Here is an 18,954-nt window from a genome sequence, read left to right as displayed (position 1 = left end):
CGTCCCCTTCCCCTGTTCCCTACAGAGCCCCATCCAGTGGGGTCAGGAGGAGAACTCTGGTCCCTTTCTCTTCACTGGCAGCATCCCTCAGCCAACACACAAGAGGACAGATGGCAGCTAACGTAGACCAAGGGGCAGCCCAAACTCCAGGCACATCACCTGCAGGACCCAGTGCAAAAAGGATAGGGAAGGCCCTGGCCTCCACACTTGAGAATTTGAAGACAGCAACAGCTGACCCTGAAACCAGGCTCAAAGCCCTCCAGGACTGCACAAGTCACATCTGGGAACAAGGATGCCTCCCAGGGAAGACTCCACCCTTCCCCATGGGAAACTAACAGAGGGACACAGGCACACCGGAAGACAAGCATGCAATAGCCATCCAGGGGCTGGCCTTCGTTCCATGAGGACACTCACCTCAAATGCACACAGGGCATGAAAGAATGGCAGTTACATGTTTTTTAAAAAAATTAAGTTTATAAATATTGTTTCCACTGTACAAAGTTTTCCCAGCCCTGCCCACCCTCATCACTATTCACATTTCTTGTGTTTTTAAAATCCCAATTATATTTATTTTTTAGAATCATAAAATATATTTTTTTCTTTGTTCATATTTAAAAATATTTACAGGGGCGCATAGAGGCCAGGGTGGGCTGGCCGAGGTCAGGATGAGTCTGTGCAGGGGGACGGCGGGGGTGGGAAGAGGTGGCAGTAGCTCCGCTCAGTGACAGGCGAGGGCGGGCAGCTGTCTTCTGCAGACAGGTACTGGCTGTGGGGTGTGGGCGGGGGTGGGTAGGGGTCTGAGTCTGAGTTCAAATCCAGATAGTACTTGCTGGCCTTCCAACGGCTGGCACTGTAGTCGCTGTCACACACATCTGTGCTGCAGGGTGTTGTTGGGGGTGCCATGCCTCGAATGATATATGGCCTGAAGAAGACAGATAAAGAAAAGGAGGCCGCTTGTCACATCTGCCCGGACATGCACTGATGCTTTGGAGGCGGCTGCCCTGACTCAGCATTCAGCCCAGCTGAGTAGCCCTCTCTGAGCCCAAATATCCCCACAGAGTCGGAGGGCCTGCACTTACCTGGCAGGTGTGTTGAGCCTGGGGCTCTAGCAAGAACGGGAACCCCAGGCCAAAGTTGCCTTTAGGGAGCACAAGGACTGCAGAACCTGAGGGGCTGACCTTGGGCAGTGACTAATTACTTAACCTCTCCTCACTGATAAACAGAAGAAGATGAAACAGCCCCATGAGGGGCTTGTGAAGATTAAATGAGATTCTGCATGGAAGGGGCTAGAAGCAGTACGCGGCCACAGTATCATTTTGGTGATCATAGGCCTCAAATGGCTCCACTCTGGGTTACAGCAGCTAGACCCTGGTGGTGTCTCCCAGCCTCCGGAGGCTCCCTGCATCCAGTTACAGCCCAGAAAGCCAGTAACACACTGTGTGACCTGAGTCCAGGGTGAGGCTCGTGGTGTCTAAGAGCCCTGCTCCCACCATGGTGGGGACTTTAATGGACCAGAAGGCAGATCCAGTAGGAAGGCAGAACACACACCTAGGCAGGTAGCAGGAAGACATCTTGGAGACAGGGCCCAGAGCAGGATGCCATGAGCAAAGGTACAAAGTAGACTGGCTTGCCTGGCACAGATGTGACAACTCTGGGGACAGTGCAGGCAGGGCTACCATGATGGAGATAGCTTAAGATGAGGAATGGAGGCTGGATGCAATGCTACAGCACTAGGGAGCCACTGCAAGTCACTGAGCAGGGAGGGGACCCAATACAGACCGGCTGGAAATGGAGGTGGGTCTTTGCCTAATGCAGCTGTTCCCAGCTCCAGGGAGATTGCTTTCTAGTCCAGGAGTTCCCAAAGCTGGCCACTAGATGGCAGGCAACACCATCTCAGAAGGCCCTGCTGCTCCAGGGTCCCAGGCACCAAGGAGTTAAAGTTAAGTGTGCCAGACAACAGGCTCTGGGCTCACCCCACCTACCCCATCAGGTGCTCCACCCCCCGGGGCGGGGGAGTGGGAAAGTCAAGGGAAGGGCTGGGGCTGAACCCTATAAAATGGGAACGAGGCCTCCTCCGGGCACAGGAAAGGCTGGGTGGGCTCCTACCTGTACGCTCTGGTGGTAGCTGGAATGTTTGAAGAGTAGAACATATCCATGTTATACAGGGAGGGGTCCGTGGCTGGGGATGGTGGTGGGTTCAGGATCTGCAGAGAGCCAGGCAGGGTCATTCCAGTCTCCCAGGGCCATGCAGCTCCGCCCACCCACCTGCCTAAAAGTTTTGCCTGCAGGGAGGGGGTTCTGTCCATGCCCCCCACCTTCTCTTCTGGGTTCTGGCCAGAGCTGATGAGATTCAGAAAGCAGAGGGGAAGCAACAGTCATCTGGCCCAAAGGTCAGCACAGTTAGAGCCATGGACAGCGGGGATACCTTTAGCCCATGAGGTCCTCACCTTCTCATGCAGGGGAGCAGCAGAAAGGGTTCCTGAAGTTTCCCTAGCTCAGGCCCATGGAGTCCTGTTTCCATGTCTGCTCATGAACTTGACTGGACTTGGTATCCCCCCCGCCCTGTTTTGTTTTACTTTTTGAGACAGGGTCTCACTATATAGTTCAGGCTGGCCTTGAACTATGTAGCCCAGGCTGGCCTCGAACTTGAGGCAATTTTCCTGCCTCAGCATCCCAAATTCTGGGATTACAGGAGTGTGCCACCATGCCCCGTATCACATCTACTTCTTAAGGCAAACTTTAGGGCTCTGCCCAAATCCTCCTGGGCTGGATATAAGTACTACTCTGCCCAGGGCTGAGGAGCAAGGGACAAAACTGGGGGAGGAGCTGGTGAGATGCAGATTCCTGGCAAGTCCTGCCAGTTCAGTGCCTTATGACTTCTCAGAATCCTGTGAAGCACAGCTATGCCCTCTGCAGATAGGCCTAGGCCTGGGCCTGGGCCTGGCCCAGAAGGCCCATCCCTGGGTGCTCAACCTCAGCCCATCTGCAATCTTGAGTTCACAGAGAGTGTTTCCCCCTCACTGGCGGATTCTGTTATTCCAGCCATTCACAAGTTATGTGGTTCTATCTCTGGATTAGAACTTGACTAACACAATTAACTCAGTGGCACCACACCTGCCTCATGAGTACTAGGTCCTGAGTTCAATCTCTGGTACCAGGAAAAAAAAAAAAAACTTCAGAAGAACTTGACTAACACAAGCCAACTGTAACCATCAGCAAATTAAGAAAATTGTCAGAGTGCTGGGATCATAGGCCTGCCCTACCACGGCAGGGTTACTTTTTTTTTGGTACCAGGGATCAAACTCAGGACCTTGTGCTTGTGAGGCAGGTGTGGTGCCACTGAGCTAAATCCCTGGCCCTAAATTAAGAAAATTAGATGCCTGCCTCATTCAGTACATCTGACTACATGCCATAAGAGTCAAAGGCTTAAATACACAACACAAGATCGTGAGGATGTTAAGAGAAGGAACAGGGAAAGAAACTGTTGTTGCTTTGTTTTTGTTTTTTGCAGTCTTGGAGACAGAACACAAGGTCTTTGCACTGAGATGTATCCCCATACCTCTTGTATTTTGAGACAGGGTCTCATTAAATCACTAAGCTGCTTAGGCTGGGTCAAATTTGTGATTCTCCTGCCTCAGTCTCTTAGAATCCTGGGATTATAGGTGTGCAAAACATCTGGCTAAGAAATTGGTTTGGTTTTTTTTGGTACCAGGGATTGACCTCGGGACCTTGCATTTGCAAGGCAGGCAGTGGAACCACTGAGCTAAATTCCCGGCTCAAGAAATTGTTTTTTATGTTCAGTGTACAGAAGACCTTTCTGAGCATGACCTGAAAAACTGGACATCATAAAAGAAAACATAGATTATTTCATTGTCTATATGGCAAAAATACTAGAACCTAAACCAAAAGACAAAAAAAAAAACCACTGAGAAACAAATATTTTCAACACATATCCCAGGTAATGGGCTAATTTCCTTAAAAACCTTTATTTACCTATCTGTCTACATAAATGAATGGTCTGACAAATCACTATGAGCAACACAGTATCAAAAGGACATAAACAAATCCTGCTTAAAAAATAAAACTAGAAAGGTCCTTAAACTCACAAAAAATGATGTTTGATGTTATTTGTAATGAAAGAAATATAAATAAGATTTCAACATGATGCCATTTTCCCCTTTAGGTTACATGAGCGGAGAGGAAGTTTGACAGGGACAGACTTGCTGGTATGGCCCCCTGCTGGTGGGGAGACAAAGTGTCCTCTATGAAGGCTACTATACTAATACCGTAGTGGTCAAAATGGCACATAGACGTGCCAGGATCCAGGCACTCAGGCTGGGATCATCCTGCCCGTGACACAGAAGAAACAGGATTCAGGAATAGGAGAGGCAGAGTCAGGAGTATGGGGACAGCCTGGCTCCCCCACCTACTGAGGAATGATGCAGGCTAGAGGTTCCACTGAGCTCCTTAGACTCCTTGCATGTGAAATGGAGATAAAGGCAGCAGTGCCTCTCCCAGGATGGCTAAGCACACACCACAGTAGGGGCCTCAGGAGTGCTCAGAAGACTCTAGGTGCTTGCTATCTTTTGGATTTTCAAGAGTACATATGTAATAATTCCAGTACTACAGGAGGCTGAAGCAGGAAAATCACAAATTTGAGCCCAGTTGGGACAACTTAGCAACTTAGTGGGATGCTGTCTGAAAAAACAACAACACAACAAAAACCTGGTGAAATGTGAATAAGCCCAAAGGATCATGTCCATATCCTGATTATGGTATTGTGGTACAGTTATGAAAGATGTTACTATGGGGAAAGGAAGCAGGGGGTAAAGGGGGTCCCTCTGATTTCCTGCAATTGCGTGTAAGTCTCTAATTATCTGAAGATAAAAAGTAAAAAAAAAAAAATCACTCTTTGCTGGGAAAATGAAGTCCAAACCTTGCATACATATAGATGCAGGGGTGTACAAGAAACCTGCCACAGGACATGCCTCTGGAGGTGTCCTTCTTGCAGTAAGTAGGGGCTTCTTTAGTCCATACATTCTCCTGCACCCTTGTGAATTCTGTACCATACACACATATTACTAAAGCAAAATAAACTAGCTAATTTAAAATAGCTGGCTCCGTATACAGTTTCTTTGGCGAGGGATGAAGTGTTCTGAAATCAACTGTGGTGATGGTTGTACCCATCCGTGAACACGCTAAAACATACTTTGAGTGAGTGAACTGTAAGGTTAAACACTAAAGTGTTTAAATAAAACAGCTGCCTGGTCAGTGCCAGGTCTTTCTGCTTAGCAAGATGCCCAGCTCCCAGCTGAGCCCAGCGAGGGAGAATGTGATTTCCGGAGCTCCCCATGCAGACACCGGGGGTGACCAGAGTGCCCCTGGCCTCTGACAGGGTCCTGGCAGCCTGAGATGGTTCCATGGGCCACAGAGAGTTGATAGTAGCAGGAGCAGAATGGGGGCAGTCTCAACTCCAGGCTTCTGGCTCTGTGCTTCATTTGCCCCTAAAAATAGGCCCTGGAGCTTCCAGAAGGCTCAGTTCCTGTCCTGCAGCCCAGAGATAACACCATCCTCAGTCCCCTCCTCTCAGGCCCTGCCAAGGTTGGGGCGATTAGAAGGTGTCAACACACAGAAGGATGCCCAGAGGAAGGAGCAGCCCTGGCTAGGTGGGGCTCCCTGGGGGAGACAGGAGAACTCAAGGAGCTGTTCTCACTCTAGAAGAACATCTGGCTGCAGGAAGATTTCGGTTTGGGAAGACTACAGGGTTTACAGGGTGTGTACAGTCTGACCCCAGCGTTTAAATACAGAAGTCCCCCTTATGTGGTTTTGCTTTCTGCGGTTTCAGCTACCTGTGGTTAACCACAATCTGAAAATATTAGTATTTGTCTTGACTCTCTTAAGAGACAGAGACCACATTCACATAACTTATTATAGCACATCACTGTAATTGTTCTGGTTTATTATTAGTGACTGCTAATCTCTTATTGTGCCTAACATATAACTAACTTTATCATAGTTCCCCATGTACAGGAAAAACACAGTGTATGTGTGTCTGGTACTACCCGTGGGTTCAGGCACCCACTGGGGGATCATGGGATAGATCCCCAGGGGCTGGGGGGACTACGGCACACAGATTCCAGTATGCAAGCAGCAAGCTCACTTGGGCACCCTCAGGCTGTGCTCTCAGGAACAGGTTCTCCCAACCTTGGGAAGGGCCCTTTTGCGGAACCAGGAGGTTGTTAATGCTTCACTCTATAATCACTTTGCTCTAGGCCAGGTTCTCACTGACTTGGGCTGGCAAAAGTTACAGGGAGTGTTTTAGCCACAAAAACCACCCCATGTCTGTCCTTAAGGAAGCAATCTGCTAATCTCTGGGAATGAGCAAGGCCTAGGGTGGGCATCCAGGCTGATCCTGGTGGAAAGGCTGACAGGAAGTTCACAAACTAGACAGGCCCAGCAGGGCAGCACAGAGGGCCTGGGCACTGCAGAGCAAGGCCAGGGCACAAAGCCAGGGGGCCATGCAGATACTATGATGACCCTGGGAGCAGCCCTAGGAGGCAAAAAGCAGGGACAAGCTTTCAGCTCTGAATATTACTAGGTGGTTTCCAGACCGTTCACAACAAACAAGGATTTTCTTTTTTGTTGCTGTTTTTTGAGACAGGGTCTCACTATGTAGTTGAGGCTAGCCTTGAACTCAAGGGTGATCCTCCTGCCTCAGCCTACTAAGTGCTGGGATTATGCACCACCACACCTGGCTCAAAGATTTTCTAAACAAAGTAATGCCATTAAAGAAAAAGCCAAGAGGGCATGGATAGGAAGGAAATTGCACATCTCACCATTCCCTTCTGTGGTAGACTAGGTCTAGAAATCCTAAGGTCCCAGGAAGGCTCCCTGGCTAGCACCAATGTAGAGGCCAGAGCTGGCCAGCCACTCCTCCAACCTCCTGGGCCCACCCACCACACTCACCGGTGGGTACAGTGTGGCCTTCGTGCTGGACGAGCTGCTGGACGAGGCCCCAGTGACATGGTTCCGGTCATAGAGGGGTGCACCACTCCGGCCCCCCATCAGGCTCACGGAGCTCATCACGGACTTGCTGCAGGAGATGCCTGCTCAGGGGAGGGAGAGGAGACAACAAGCGGGTCAGACATACCCCCTGCCTCTGCTCCTGCTGCCCAAGAGATCCAGATTGGGGTAAGTCCTATCTGACGCATGTCCCTGCTTGCTGCAGGCCACTTGGGCCAACATCAGTTCGGGCTTTCTTAGTCTCCTGTGTAAGATGGGGAGATGCACAGCACCTCCCCCAAGGGGCACATGGGCTTACGGGAGGGATCCCAGTAGGGGCTCAGCATGGAACACGCCAGGCACAGACAGGGGCCTGCTCTCTGGAGCCTGCATGACAGTGACACTGCCATCAACACAAGCTTCCAGGAGCTCTTGAGAAACCCCTGCCACCCCATTCCCCCTGCCCCAGGAAGAACTGGATCGTATTTGTACCCAGATGCCAGAATCCTAGTAGGTGGGGGTAAGGGTGGAACAAGACAAGAACCCAGGGATGGGCAGGTCCAAAGCAATACCCATGGTGGCCCTGGACCTGCAGGATTTCCATTCTCAAAGGGACACCACAGGACACAGCACCAACTGACTTCCTTGGACACACCATATCCACGGATATGAACCAGCCTGGTTCAGCCTTGTGGTGTGGCCCCCTGGGCATCTGTGGACATAACCTGAATTCCCAGTGAGGAGGCAGCTCGTAAGTGTAAATGCCCAGCCGCAGTTCACACTGCACTCCAGGCAAAATTGCCGGTCATAGGGAGCAGCTCCTTTGCCTGTAGAGAGCCCAGCTGCACCCCATATTCATTTCTAGGGGACAGATGTTTGGAGGACAACTCAGGGAATATCCTACTACAATGCTGAAGGCCAAGTCCAAGGAGTTTTCCCTATACTCCAATGCCAAAAGACGGGCTGCAGCACGCAGGGCTCTATGTTGAGAAGGATGCTGATGCCAAGTATGGGCTTGCAGGAAAGCCTGAGTGCAGTGATAGATGAGCAATGTCTGTCACATACCCAAAGGGGAGCGAGAGAGCTGCATCCTTCCCCACATCCTGCCCAGACAAGTCACCCACCTCTGCCCAAGCCTGTGCTCCTTACCTGGGAAAGGACCATGCTGTGAGCCACCAGGGGCTATGAAATTGAGGGGCACATGGGGGGTCCCACTGACGTACTCATGTGGGAAGGGCCCACTGGCCCCCGAGTAGCGCTGGCACACCACACGCTGGCACACGAAATAGAGTCCGCCCATGATGAAGAGTGTGAGGATGATGCCAATGACAGGCCCGATGGCGCTGCTGTGGGCTGGGGTCTCGTCAGAGGGCGGCTTGGTAATTTCTGCCAGAGGACAAGGGGAAGAGATGCCCAACGTCAACCCCCGAGGGATGGGCCCTCCGGTGGGGCACCCTTCATGGGCTGGCTGTGCCCTAGCCCTAGCATCCATGGGCAGAGGTGTGAAAAAGGAGGGGGTGGGTCTGGGGACAACACTCACCTTTGCCTGAGGCTCCTTGGCCTGCTAGAGTGCCCACCTCCCCCTCCTCTGCCTGGCTGCCCTGCCCTCCTTCCTGAAGGCCCTTGAACACACTCACACACCTTTGTCAGGGGCCCTCAGGGGTGGCCAGAAATGAGTGCCCCAGGTACCCTGGGTGTCAGGTCAGCTAGGAGGCCCCTGGAGCAGGTATGCAGGCTGCAGGTGTGGGGCAGGGGTCTGCTGGGTGGGCTCTTGGTGGTTCACCATTGAGGCCTCCAGAGCATGGAAGGCATGTGCAGACCCCAGGATCAACTGGCAAATTCCTGTTCACCTTCCCATCAGCTGGCCCAATGACCTTGAGGACATCAGCTACATCCTTCCCAGCAGTCCAACCTGGAGGAATGGGGGGAGGACTACTGGCTCTGGGGACAAGCATCAGCTGACACTGGAGTCCACAGCACAGATTCTCACCCTACCCCCAGACTGGAAAGCTCCCGAGTGGAGGAGTGGGGGACCCTGTGGCCCCTGGCTCTGCTTGCTGGACCAGGCCATGCTCAAGAGATGGCGCCCGAGGTGTCTGGCCTAGGCTGGTGTGAAGGGTTCCAAGAGTTCAGTGAACTCCATGGGGAAATCGCAATCCTACCCTCACCCTTCCTTCCCTCCTGCTTTACAGCTCTCAGCCCAGTCCCCTGAAGGAGATGGGAGTAGCCATGTTCCCGGATATGTGCACACATCCTACTTCCTGTCTAGAACTCCAGCTCCCATCCTGTCCGAATCAGACTTTCAAGAGCAGGTCCTCCAGGAAGCCTCCCCTGAATCCCTGGCTATACGTCTTCTAATCCCTGTACCCTTCATTACACAGGTCATGCCACTCAATGGATATATGTGACACAGATGTGACATGTGTGCTGTGTATGTGACATGTGTGCTGTGTGTGACGTGTGTATGTATGAGTGTGCACACACTGCTCCTCCTCAGACTGTGAACTGCAACCTTCCTCAGGACAGATGCTACAAAGTAAGAACCCTGTGGCAGAAGCATGGCCGACGGGCAGCCTTCTACATGGTAGGTCCACAACTAGGCAGACTCCACAGTGGGCCCAGCTACTGTGCCTCTGTCCCTGCAGGCCCTCTGTCCCCATAGCTCAGTCGCCCCGCTGGCTACTGCCTCCCCAAGGCTAAGTGCACCCAACAGTCCAGGCCTGCCCAGAACACACATCTCCTCTTAAGACTCCACACTGTGAGGGGAACCCTGTATGCAGCAATCCCATCCCTGCCAGAAGCTGGCTCACCACACATGAGCTCATCAGAGCCATCCACGCAATCAGGGAAGGAGTCGCACTGCTGCTTGATGAGGACGCACTGGCCACTGGCACACCGGAACTGGTTGGGCAGGCAGACAGCTACAAGGAGAAGCCGCAAGTTCAGGGAGGCCAGAGGGCCACCAGCACCTCTGGCCCTGTCCCCCAAGCCTGGCCACAAATAGCCAACAGACAGTCCACTTTCTAAGACAGGACCAGAAGTGGTTGTGGCAAACCCACCCTGACAACCCCATCCCAAGTTGGGGCTGGCAAGGAGGAGACCTCAAAGGCCCACCAGTCCCCCAAGAGGCATCTGCTGGACATTACCCTGGGTCAGGCCTGCCCAGAGCAAGGACGGCCACCTCTGCCCCCAGGTCCTCCCAGGGTACTAGGGAGGTGGTAGTGTGGGGTCCTGACACACCTCTAGGAAGGGCCTTGCCTCCCTAATGCAGACAGGGTGGGGTGCACAGTAGAGCTTTCAGAAGGCAGAAGCAGCCCTCGAAGGGAGCTATGTGGCCTGGCCCTGCTTTTGGGAGGAGAGTAAGCAGGATGGGCACCGACAGCAGCCTCCTCCGTTGCCCCCAGATGCTGGCCAGCAGAATCCATGGCACTGCCAGGAAGGCAGCTGCTGGGGCTCGAGCATCGCCCAGCACAATGAGCCTCCATCTGACTCCTCAGCTGTCCTGCTCCCGGTGCCTACCCTGGGAATGGTAGACAAGGGCCCTGTCCCCTCGGTGTAAGGGGTGACCTGCTGGTGACTCAATGGTGAGGAGGCTGGGGAGCAGCATTGAGCCTGAGCTTGCAGGAGGCTTGTCATTGGCGCCACATCCCATATGAGGAAAAGCATGGGAAGGGCAACAAGAGATGGCTTCCGAGAAGAGCTCATGTGATCCCTGACGTCATGCCCAGTCGCCAGGTCATGACCTGCCAGGCCAGGTCTCCCGGGCAGACCTTTCCATAAAGAACATGGTAGTGAATTCTTGGGCTCTGTCGCCAGCTCCTCAGCTCTCCTGTTTTAGCATGAGAGCAGCTGATATGTAAATGAGTGAGTGGGCTTCACTGATGCCAGTGAAGCTTTATTTACAGAAATAAGCAACAGGCTACATTTGGCCTGTGGTCCACAGCCTCTACCAAATTCTCAGAGGGCTGGTGAGCTGCAAAGACTTAGTATGGCTTTATGGATTACTCCCAGGCCCTCATCTATAAAACACGAGGATGGGGGACAATGACCAGAGAGGGCCTGAGATATGTAAGAAAAGGACCTGGTGGTTTCTGGAGAGGCAGCAAGAGTGACCACAGATCCGCGGCAGTTCTGGGACCAGGGTACTGACACGTGGCAGGCAGCTAACCAGGCAGGTTCCCTATGGAAGGGAAATTCAGAGCAAGTATAGAACAGTATGTTTCACTGTCAAGATTTACAAGAAGACCCTGCTGGTGAGAGTGGGCCCAGGTTATAAGGGTTATTCCGCAGACTGCTCAGTGGAACACAGCACTGCTGTTTAGGACAGGGGTATACTAGAATGAGAGTCATGGAAATCTGCAGCCAACTTCAGGATTTAGGTTGGGTCTCTGCAAAATTCTTGATGGAATGCAGGAAGGTGAGACACATTCAATCTGCCTTCAAGTCAGCTGGCCAAGTCAGATGGGGTCAGACTGCAGCGGGTCCTTGTTGAAATCTGAAGCTAACCGTGTTCCCTCCCAGACTGTGGAGGGCCTGGCAATTTTCCTCCAGGTGGAGATTTTGCAGTGCTCCTATTCATGGGAGGCTGGATAGAGCCCCAAGCTCCCTGTCCAAGAGGGCAGGGCAAGTGGCCTTGGCACAGCCTGGGTGTGACAGCCACTGAGGAAGACGGCAGGCAGCCAAGGTGGGACCTCACCATCGCAGTCAGCCTCATCAGAGCGGTCCTGGCAGTCGGCCTCACCGTCACACCGCAGACGCAGGTCCACGCACTGGCCACGCGCACAGGGGAACTGGGCAGCCGAGCACACAGGGCAGCCTTCCTCATCACTCTGGTCATCGCACTCGGGGAAGCCGTCACAGCGCCAGGCCCCAGGGATGCAGTCGATTTCCCCAGTGGCACATGCAAACTGGTCAGGGGAGCAAGTAGGAGGCTCTGCAGGCAGGACAGAGAAAAGGGTCACACAGTCTTGCCCGTTAAACCTGGCTAGGGTGCGACGGGGCTACAAAGCAGAAGGCAGGCTCCAGTTGGTGCCAGCTCCACAGTCCGAGATGCCAGGCTGTGTACCCAGCTGGCCGCCAGCACTGTGTCTCCTGCGCTGTCCAGCAGAGCCACGGCAGGGGTGAGAAATGTGTGCTGCAAGATACTCTGGGCAAGAGGCCTGATGCAAACCTGTGATTTCAGCAGCCACTACATCCAACACAGCAGCCAACAGGTAGGAAACTCAGCCCTGATTGCTGAGGGGCTGGGCCAGCCACTCCTCGGTCTTGGTCTCCCCACAGACACCTGGGCACCCAGGTGCCAGTGCTTGGCATTCCAAGCCTCCACTGGCCTCAGGGCGCCAGCCAGGCCAGGCTATGGATCCAGCATATATCAGCATGCCAGCCTGGGTACACCTGAGTGACTACCGCACAGCAGGAGGTGGAGAGACAGAGTAGGTGGTCAGCACCCACACCAGGAAAGGTGGTCAGGACTCTCCCGGGGCAATCACGCCCAGAGCCTGGTGATGCTCACAGAGGACTCAGCACCCTGCTGAGGAGTGGCTAAGGACAGGCAGAGAAGAGAGCCTAGGACACTCACAGGGCGAGTAGCATGGGCACATCCTGCCAGAGGTCACTGAGGGTGGTGGGGGAGGCCCAAGGGCTACTTACTCCTGGTGACCACAGAAGTCACTCTCACTCAGGACTCGCCAATAGAGTAAACACAACATTTTATGTTGCCTCTGTGTCTATTTGAATAGCAGCTGAACTTTGTCACACCAGGAGTGGGGTTTGATTGGGTTCCAAGTGGGCTCTGACTCCATTTGTCACTATCAGCAAGCCAGATGTTTGCCCTATAGAACCACCCTCTGTGACCATCTCCCTCTGGGACAGTTACAAGCAGCCAGTTTGGCTGGCCCCACTGACCCTCCATCCTGCATGACTGTGCAGACAGGCTGCTGTGACCACCTCCTCCTCAGTGTGACCTCCTGGGACTCACGCTTCTTTGCTTTAAACGAACCAATCAGACTCCCCAAGGGAAATCTATTTAGGTAATGCCCTGGACCCAAGAAAGCCATTGCCCCATGGGTCCCCTGTCTCTCTCTCTTCCCCTGCATTCCCTGACCTGTGTGGTGGTAGGGGCACTCCTTCAGGTTGTGTAAGTATTTAAACCTTCCTTTCTTCCTTTCCTTTCTCCCTCCCACCCATCCTCCTTTCCTTTCTTTTTGTGGTGCTGGGATGGAACCCAGAGGCGTGTGCACACAAGGCATGCGCTGTACCACTGTGCTGTACTCCAGGCCTTTATTTCCATCTTATATCTCCTCTAAGCGTTGGGGGATGCTCTTCAGCCTAACTACCCTAAACTAAAACAACAGCTCAGGCCAAGTGCAAGTTAGGGTGAGGCACACAGGAAATGGCACTGTACACAGTGATAGGGGCACAGATAAGGCACAGTGCCAGGGCACCAGCAGAGAGAAGCCAGTGCCCAGCTTCAGCATGCCCCCATTTCCCAGGATCCACCTTCCTCTGCATGGAAAATGACACAAAACTAGCTGAGACTGGTCTGGGGGAAGGGAAGGCGGGGAGAGTCTGTGTTACTTTAATGCTGAACACACATTTGAAATCCAAGCAAAGAACAGGACTTCAAGCAGCTATGATACATGCAAATTCTGCACATCTGGAACCCACATGCTGCCTGCTAAGTGCTGAGTTCATCCAGGGATGAAAGGTAGAACAGGGACCTGAACAAGGACAAAAGCCCTCAGGAAACAAGTTTGGCTATCCCAAATGGACTCAGCCAAGGTATAACCTGCCAGGATCAGCAGAAACCTGGGGACATCTGCTTCCACAGATGCCAGCTGGGAAGAAGAGGGTCTGTCCTCTCGGGGACCCACAGACCAGGCATCTATGGATAAAGGGTAAGGGCAGGACAGGGAAGGACAGTTCTGATCTCCTAAAACCTCCATTTCCTCATCTCTCTAACCCAAGCAGCCACTCCAGGCCACAGGTGTCACATGAGGAGAACTGGAGGTGGGGAGGCAAAGTCACCTGACCGGGGAGAGGCTCAACCAGCAGGAATAGCATTGATACCAGAAGAGACTGATGTGCTCAGGCCACAAGTGCATGTGAACCCTAGGCTGGCCTCGGGGAAGAGCCCAGGAGCTCAGAGGGTGGAGCTCAGAGAGTGTTCCCTCTGCTCTGCACATCTGAGGTCTGAGGTCTGAGGCAGGGTGGGAGAAATCTCCAGAAGGCCAGGCCCTGTGTATGGCCCCATCCCCAAGCACGTGGGCAGCAGCCAGTCTTTCCCGGAGAAGATCGAGCGGCTGAGAGAGTAAGTGTCTCCATTCCGAGCTGGAGCCCGTGAGTTTTGGCTGGGGCTGGACAGGGGGTGGGGTGGGGTGAAGCCTGATCCCCAGGAGCTCACAGAGGACAAAGAAAACAGGAAAGCACAGAAATGGCACAACCAGGGCCACCTAGGGGTCAGGCTTCATCATGGTGAAGCTGAAGATTGCCACTATTACTACAGCCAACGCCATGACGCACAGTACCTGGCATTCCTACATGCCACACATCAGGGGGCTCACAGACTGCTCTGTTACTTACAACAACATGCCAGGCAAGCTCTCAGTTTCAGAGGCGAAAGTGAAGACTCAGAGAGGGCAAGTGATCAGCCTGGGTGTGCTCAGCTGGGAAGTCCCAGAACCGGGATTTGAACCCAAGTTTGTCTGACCTTAGAGTTCATGTTCTTGACTACCCACCACCATGTGCCCCAGGGAAAGAAGAGTATAGAAGGCAAGAGCAAGGAAAAAGAACAACGAGGAAAGATGGACAAACCCACTATTAAGAGTTAGAGACTTCAACACCCCTCCCTGTCAGTAACTGGCAACTCAAGTGGATGAACTCAGGAAGGACACAGATGACTGCTCAGCACTATCATTCACCTGGATCTAATAAGGTTTTCAGAACACTCCACCCAACAACAGCAGAAGCCACGCTCTCTTCAAGTGCACACTGGAACATTCTCCAAGACGGGCCCTGCTGGGCCATAAAGCACACCTAAGTAAACTTCAAAGAACATAAATCATACAAAGTAAGCTCTCCCCAAGGAGAAATTAAACTAGAAATCAGTAACGAAAGAATGGCTGGAACATTCCCAACTATTTAGAGATTAAGCAACACACCTCTAAATAACTCGTGGAACAAAGAAATTGTCTCAGGAGAAATTTTTAAAATATCTGAACTATATGAAAATAAAAATAGAACTTATCTAAATTTGTAAGATGCACAAAAAGCAGTGCTTAGAGGGAAATTCAGAGCACTAAATGCATATATACTTGTGTATGCCTATGTATATATGAGTGAGTTTTACAGATGAATACAAAAATGAAGAGATGACAGATTGTGGAGATTAGATGCCCACAGGGACTACAATTTTAAAAGGATGCAGGGCAGCAACCTGGCAGATAGAATCAGGTTCCTGTCCAAAGTCCCAACAGAAAATGCTAACATCACACCTACCACCACAGGTCAGCAGGTTCTGCAGGAGCACGAGATGGACTGGGCAAGAGCACCGTGGTGTCCCATCACCCTTGGCGATGCAGATGTGGGAGCAGCCGCCGTTGTCTCGGGCACATGGGTGGGCTGCTGCAGGAACAAAATGAGAGATGGGCGGGTGAGGACTATGGTGTGAAGGGTGGAAGGGATGAGGGCCATTCTCCTCCAGGAGATCTTCCACATGATCCTCTCAGCAGCCTGCAGAGTTTGTTTCTAATGATGTAGAAATTGACATAAAAATGCAGTCAGGAAGTAGTTAGAGATCTTGACCGATGTCACCAGCCTGCTCATCTACACCAGTCCCTAAGTCACTGCCCACAACCATCACTCTTCACTGCCCCTTTGTTGCACTCCCTCATGCCATGGTGGGTTGAATGGTGCCCCACAAAAGATATGCCACGTGCTAGCCTCCAGAACCTGGGGGTATGATCTCATTTGGAAAGGGGTCTTTGCAGATGTAACTGAGGAAAGGGCTCTCCAGAGGAAGTCATTCTGCATTATTTGCATGGATCCTAAATCCAAATGACAAGGATTCCTAGAAGAGGTGACTTGGGGCACAGCTGTAACAGCAGCACTCTGGAAGGTTGAGGCACGAGGATTGCAAGTTTGAACCCAGTATGGGCAACTTATCAACTTAGTGAGACCGCCTCAAAAATAAAAATAAAATAAAATAAAACAAAATAAAAAGGGCGAGGGATTAGCTCAGCTTGAAGGCCCTGGGTTCAGTTCTAGTACTAAGGGGGAAAAAAGAGGTGACAGAAGAGGTGAGGAGACAGAGGAGATGGCCACAGGAAGACAGAGGAGGAGGCCAAAGACCAGAGAACACCTGCAGCTACCAGCACTGCAGGGGACAGCACAGATCTTCCCTGGGAATTTACTGAGGTCCTGCCAACACCTTGATCTTCAAATTCTGGCCTGCGGAATTCTGGAACAAATGCTTACTGGGTATTTAAGTCACTCAATTTGTGGGATCTGTTAGAGCAGCCAGAAGGTGCTAGCACACACTAAAATGACAAAGGCACCAGGACCCCAGGGAATTCAGTCTACGCAATGAACTGGACGCATCCAACACCTAAACCAAAAAGAAGAGAAGAGGCAGCCAGGAGGCTAGTTGACCACTCCAAGGAGAGAAGAATCGACAGAGAACCCTCTTTTCCCTTCCTAAAGCCCCCCACCAAAAAAAATCACAGTGTCCCACCCATTATGGTTTATATCTAGATGTCCCCCAAGAGTCTCATAGGTGGGGCTTTTGGAAGATGACTGGGTCATGGGGTGATAGCTGACTTGTTAGGAGGTGAAGTCTGTTTGGAAGAGGGGTCGTGACTAGGGCCATGACCAGAAGGGTGTAACTCCCTTCCTGGATCCTCCCCTCACTCGCTCAGCTTCCTGTCTGCCATGAGGTAAGCAGCTTCTCCTCTTCCATGCACCTCTGCCATGCTATTTACTCTCTGGAGCCTGTTGACCACAGACTGAAACGTGAGCCAAAATAAATCTCTCTTCCTTTAAATTAGTGGGTATTGGATACAGTATTTTGTCCCAGGGACAAGAAAAGTGACTTAGACACACCCTCACCTCAAGGATTAGGTGTTCTTAAAAACCACAGGTGTTAGGATTTACAGCAGAGGTCAGCAAATTTTTTTCTGTAAAGAGCTGTAAAACAAGACATTTTCATTTCCCAGGCCAACCTGTCTCACAACCACTAGATTCTGCTAGCTGCAGCCATGGATGACATACATGGGTGGACAGAGCTGTGTGCCAATACGATTTTATTTACAAAACCAGGCAACAGACTGGATTTGGCCTGTGGGCTGCATTGGGCTCAGTTCTGGCTCAGAGCTCAGCTGTGGGATCTCATGGGGAAGTAGGCTGGGGACACACATTCCAAGACAACACAGAAGAACTAATCCAAGTATTTCCTGGCCTTGCCCAAAACAAGGTGACTCTCCTGTTACCAGGGACATCTCACATGAGCACCACAGGGACATCCCAGTGCTCAACTTGATTGTTGCTCACTCAAGGTCTCCTGGGTTTCCTGTCCCTTCCTCTCCAATGAGCTATTGGTCAGTGGGCCTGGCCCTCAGTTGAAAGCAGCAGGCAATGGGCTTAGACATGTGTGGCTCAACATTCACTGTTCTGAGCATATCCATTAATTCTGAAGGGCCATGGCACCCAGGAATCTATGACTGCCGAATATGGTGTAAGGGGCCAGTACAACACAAATATGCTACCCATATCCATGGACACCTCAGTTATCTGAGACACAAGAGTCAAAGCATGGTGCCGGCGAAGGGGGAGCAAGGGTAATAGCTGACACCTGAGCCTGTGAGGTAAAAGAATTAGCAAGGGGTGCTCTGGTGGAGGAGAGAGAAAGAAAAGGAGAGGGACTCTAGAGAGCAACAGCTCAGCATCTAGGAGCTTAGGTCTGACGCTGGGCCTGGAAGGCCAGCAGCACGATAGGGTAAGCCTTGATTCTGGGGCATGTGGTGAGTTTGAGGCAAGCAGGGTGGAGACAGCAGTAGCTGCACACCCAAAACAGGGGTGCATCTTGGACAAGATCATTCTACCAGATGCATGGACATTAGAACTGAGGGGACAACTGAGGGAGCAGCGAGGCCGGGAGAGAGGCTGCAATGATGGCAGACAGCGCTACAACCAGGTGGAGAGCAGTAAATGGATTTCTGCCAGATTCAGGAGCCAGAAGCCATCAGGTCTGAGAAGAAGGATGAGACACAGTGAGAAAGAGGCAGATGCAAAGGATGGCACTGCCCTCATCACTGGGGATGGGTCATGTCTGCCATGTGGCCAGACTGTGGACACCACAGCTGCTCACTGCTGTGCCCCCAATGCCAAGCAGCCAGGTGGGAGACCATATGCACTGGTGAAAAGGTAAGAAGAGACAGGTAGACATAGAACCCTACACGTACACCTACGTACACACAGAGCTATGTAACAAGGGCAAGGGAGAATCAAGAAGCCCCAGCTGGGGTCCCCCACTCTCCTAGGCCTGTGGTCAAAGTGAGGAAGTGGTAGGCAGGATCCTGAAATGTCCCCTAATTTTCCACCCTAATTCCCAGCACTGTGGACATGATGCCCTATCAGGCCCATGGTTTCATGGCCTTACATGGCAAAAGGGATTCTGTGGGCATGATTAAAGTTACTAATCAGCTGACTCTGAGTTGTTGGGTTTTTTCCTGGTACCAGAGATCGAACTCAGGACTTTGCGCTTGCGAGACAGATGTGGTGCCACTGAGCTAAATCCCCGGCCAACTCTGAGTTTTTTGAAGGGAAAACTAATCTAAATTTGGGCAAATCAGATCACAGGGCCCTCTGCAAGCAAAGCAGCTTCCCAGGGGGCAGGAAAGGAGGGAGTGAGGGATTCAATGCATGACAGGGACTGACGGAGAAGTCTTCCTTGCTGAT

General features: G+C 52.0%; 1 protein-coding gene across 2 annotated transcripts in view; it reads right to left on the bottom strand.

The window, feature by feature from the left end:
- Positions 1-452: 452 nt before the first annotated feature.
- Lrp5 (LDL receptor related protein 5) overlaps positions 453-18,954 on the bottom strand; it is a 113,253-nt gene continuing 94,751 nt past the window's right edge. Inside the window, exons 17-23 of one of the 2 annotated variants that reach the window (XM_004852629.3) lie at positions 15,499-15,624; positions 11,699-11,935; positions 9,813-9,923; positions 8,152-8,388; positions 6,967-7,106; positions 2,107-2,204; positions 453-922 (exon numbers count right to left, since the gene is read on the bottom strand). In XM_004852629.3, coding sequence (XP_004852686.1) covers positions 661-922; positions 2,107-2,204; positions 6,967-7,106; positions 8,152-8,388; positions 9,813-9,923; positions 11,699-11,935; positions 15,499-15,624 — 1,211 coding nt within the window. In that variant the 3' untranslated portion in view covers positions 453-660. The remainder of the gene's footprint in view (positions 923-2,106; positions 2,205-6,966; positions 7,107-8,151; positions 8,389-9,812; positions 9,924-11,698; positions 11,936-15,498; positions 15,625-18,954) is intronic. The other variant, XR_002397359.2, reaches the window with a different exon arrangement.

The sequence above is a fragment of the Heterocephalus glaber genome, unplaced genomic scaffold (assembly GCF_053883595.1).
Source record: "Heterocephalus glaber isolate CG9 unplaced genomic scaffold, H.glaber_assembly_v1.0 deba00000594, whole genome shotgun sequence".
NCBI lineage: Eukaryota > Metazoa > Chordata > Mammalia > Rodentia > Bathyergidae > Heterocephalus > Heterocephalus glaber.
Note: the sequence above shows the minus strand (reverse complement) of the source record. Positions and strands in the feature narration are given on the sequence as shown.